A 3,493-nucleotide genomic window follows, 5' to 3' on the forward strand; every position below is an offset into this window, starting at 1 on the left:
TGTGATTGTGTGTGTTTGTGTGTGTGTGTGTGAGTGAGTGAGTGAGTGTGTGTGTGATTGAGTGAGTGAGTGTGTGAGTGAGTGAGGGTGTGAGAGTGAGTGAGTGAGTGAGGGTGTGAGAGTGTGTGAGTGAGTGAGTGTGTGTGAGAGTGAGTGAGTGAGTGAGTGAGTGAGTGTGTGTGTGTGTGTGTGTGAGTGAGTGTGTAATATGACTAATAGTATATAGAAATAAACAGTAAATCTTGTTTAGCTGGTTTAACTATTCTGCAGAATTAAATTAACGTTTTCATTAAACTACTTAATGGAGGTGCACTGCCATTTTTTTTAAATTTTGTTATATACAGCGGTGGCCAAAATGATTAGAACACTAGTATTTTCAGCAGCTAAAAATGGTTTTAAGTCAGTTATTTCTATCTTTTGCTGGAGTGTGTCAGTAGTAAATATCAGTCTACATTTCCAAACATTAATTTGGCCATTAATTGTGATAATGCAGTGAGATGTTTGTGCTGCACACAGAGATGTGATCTGATCATCATCAGTATGTCTGTGATTACATGAAGAAACAGAACAAACTGAGACAGACTCAATCCAGAAGAACTGTGTCTCCGAGAAGCTTCAAGAAACCTCCTGCAAAGCTACAATGCTGCTAAACGTTTTAGGCACTTGTGTAAAAATGCTGTAAAATGAGGATGCTGTCAAAAACAATGTCATTCATAGATTTTCTTTATCAATTGGCTTCTATGAACTAAATTAAATCAACATTTGGTGTAAGCATCTTTGTGTTTAAGTAATCATTTTGGCCACCACTGTATAAAGCCTAAAATGCCCTTGTAGTAGTCACATATGCCACATGCATTGCAGTGCGGATGGGACGTACGAGGTGACGGTCTTCACAAACGCCATCGTCTTGTTCAACGGCAGCATCGCCTGGCTCCCTCCCGCTATTTACAAGAGCGCCTGCAAGATCGAGGTCAAGCACTTCCCCTTCGACCTGCAGAACTGCACGCTCAAGTTCCGCTCCTGGACCTACGATCACACCGAGATCGACCTGCTGCTGAAGTCCGAGGTGGCCAGCATGGACGACTTCACCCCCAGCGGCGAGTGGGACATCCTGGCTCTGCCGGGCCGGAGGACGGTCAGCGCTCTGGACCCCACCTACGTGGATCTGACCTACGACTTCATCATCAAGCGCAAGCCGCTCTTCTACACCATCAACCTGATCATCCCCTGCGTGCTCATCACCTCGCTGGCCATCCTGGTCTTCTACCTGCCTTCGGACTGCGGCGAGAAGATGACGCTGTGCATCTCCGTCCTTCTGGCGCTGACTGTCTTCCTCCTGCTGATCTCCAAGATCGTGCCGCCCACGTCTCTGGACGTTCCCTTGATAGGGAAGTACCTGATGTTCACTATGGTGCTGGTGACCTTCTCCATCATCACCAGTGTGTGTGTGCTGAACGTGCACCATCGCTCTCCGAGCACACACAACATGCCGGACTGGGTCAAGCTGGTGTTCCTGGTCAGACTTCCAGCGCTGCTGTTCATGCAGAGACCGCGGGGAAACTCGGCCCGTCGCCGTCTGCGGGATCCCGGATCATCTCTGCTGGGCTTCGCCGATCCTCGCAAATCCGGCATGTCGTCATCAGCCTCCGTGCTTTTGGCCGCATCCTCGGCGCTCTCGTCGCCCGGACACTTTTACAGCAGAGGACCTCAGATCCAGAAAGGAGATTTGCGTCCCGCTGGGGACCTGAGAGAGAGCAGGCCGGCTCCAGACCGGGGATCTGAGATCCAGGAGGCTGTGGACGGCGTTCGCTACGTAGCGGATCACATGATGGGAAACGACGACGATCAAAGCGTGAGTGACTTTATCGCTTCTCAGTTGCGCTACCATTCTGAAAGAGTCTCTTCTGCTCAACCAGGCTGCATTTATTTTGTCAAAAATACAGTAAAAATAGTGGACTATTATTACAATTTAAAAGAGCTATTTTCTATGTGACTATCTGTTAAAATCTAATTTATTCCTGTGATCAAAGCTGAATTTTCAGCATCATTCCTCCAGTCTTCAGTCAAGTCAAGTCACCTTTATTTATATGGCGCTTTTAACAATACAGATTGTCAAAGCCGCTTTACAGTATCAAATAGGAAAATAGTGTGTCAATAATGCAAAAGGACAAGGGCGTAGTTTTGGTTTGAACATTGGGGGGGGTTGAAGTGTGAACCGTTTTACATTCCTCCAGTCTTCAGTCAAGTCAAGTCACCTTTATTTATATGGCGCTTTTAACAATACAGATTGTCAAAGCCGCTTTACAGTATCAAATAGGAAAATAGTGTGTCAATAATGCAAAAGGACAAGGGCGTAGTTTTGGTTTGAACATTGGGGGGGGTTGAAGTGTGAACCGTTTTAGTGGAGTCCCGGGTCATGCCCCCTCATAAGGTTTATTTATTTGTTTGTTTGCTTAAATGTTTATTTTTGTAGAATGGTTCCTTGTGCTATCATCCACACATGCAATGTTGGTTGATAACATAACTGCAACTGCTTTAATAATCTATATAGCATTTGTTATGAAAAACAACTGCCTGCACATTTAGAAACAATAGCTACAACATGCCACAGTTGTGATATAAATATATCTAAAAATCTATTCCCTTAACAGATTATCTATTATACATTTTACAACAAGTTAGACAAAATTCACCACAATAATTAAGCCTACAATAAAACGTGATAAATTATAGTAAAGGTGGTCATGAGTAGTTTAAAAAGATTATAATAGGCTATATGTTAGTGCTGGTGCAAGATTGTTTTCTCATCTTTTCATAAGTCTTTTTAGTTTATGTGCCTTTTTAGATAATGTTCGACTTTCTCCATAGCATTTTATAGTGGCAATTTCTCAATAGAATTCAAATAGATCACACATTTTACCATCAGCTTCGCGATAGGAACGGCTCGCGCAAATCTTATCACACTTTTCGAGCGCGCCGGTGAACGCCCCCAGTAGGGCTGTCAAAATGACTGAAGCATTTAGTGGGTTCAACTGGATAGGCTAACAAAAGCATTCAAATGCAATCAATGACACACACATCGTCATCGCATCTCGTGCGCCACTGATAAGGCTGCCTGACGGCTGACGCAGACCTAAAGTTCGAATGCACCGTTTTTGCATTTGAAATGTAGATTTTTTTTTTTTTTTAATTCAACGAATATTCGCAATTCCAATTTTTTTTTGACAGCCCTAGCGCACAGAGTATACGGTGATTCACGCACTGCTCGCGCACAATTAAAAGAACTGCGTTTCAGTCATATTGGGCTGATAACTGCTCCGTTCGGTTTGTACGTGAAGTTAGCGCTTATAAAAGCGCCAATTAATAGCCTGATTCTAGGTTTCCATTAACCATGGTATAAATATTGGGGGGGGGTGTTGTACTTGCTAGTTTTGGTTATTGGGGGGGGTTATCTCCTCCCTATCCCCCCCACCAACTACGCCCCCTGCCACAT

At 44.2% G+C, this 3,493-nt stretch overlaps 1 protein-coding gene across 1 annotated transcript in view; it reads left to right on the top strand.

Moving 5' to 3' along the window:
- The window catches only part of LOC107740358 (neuronal acetylcholine receptor subunit beta-4-like), a 17,637-nt gene that overhangs the window by 11,154 nt on the left and 2,990 nt on the right, over window positions 1-3,493 (top strand). The window contains exon 5 of the mRNA XM_016552783.1: window positions 862-1,852. Within this exon, the coding sequence (XP_016408269.1) occupies window positions 862-1,852 (991 nt within the window). The remainder of the gene's footprint in view (window positions 1-861; window positions 1,853-3,493) is intronic.

Source organism: Sinocyclocheilus rhinocerous, unplaced genomic scaffold (genome assembly GCF_001515625.1).
Source record: "Sinocyclocheilus rhinocerous isolate Xijiao unplaced genomic scaffold, SAMN03320098_v1.1 scaffold1006, whole genome shotgun sequence".
Classification (NCBI taxonomy): domain Eukaryota; kingdom Metazoa; phylum Chordata; class Actinopteri; order Cypriniformes; family Cyprinidae; genus Sinocyclocheilus; species Sinocyclocheilus rhinocerous.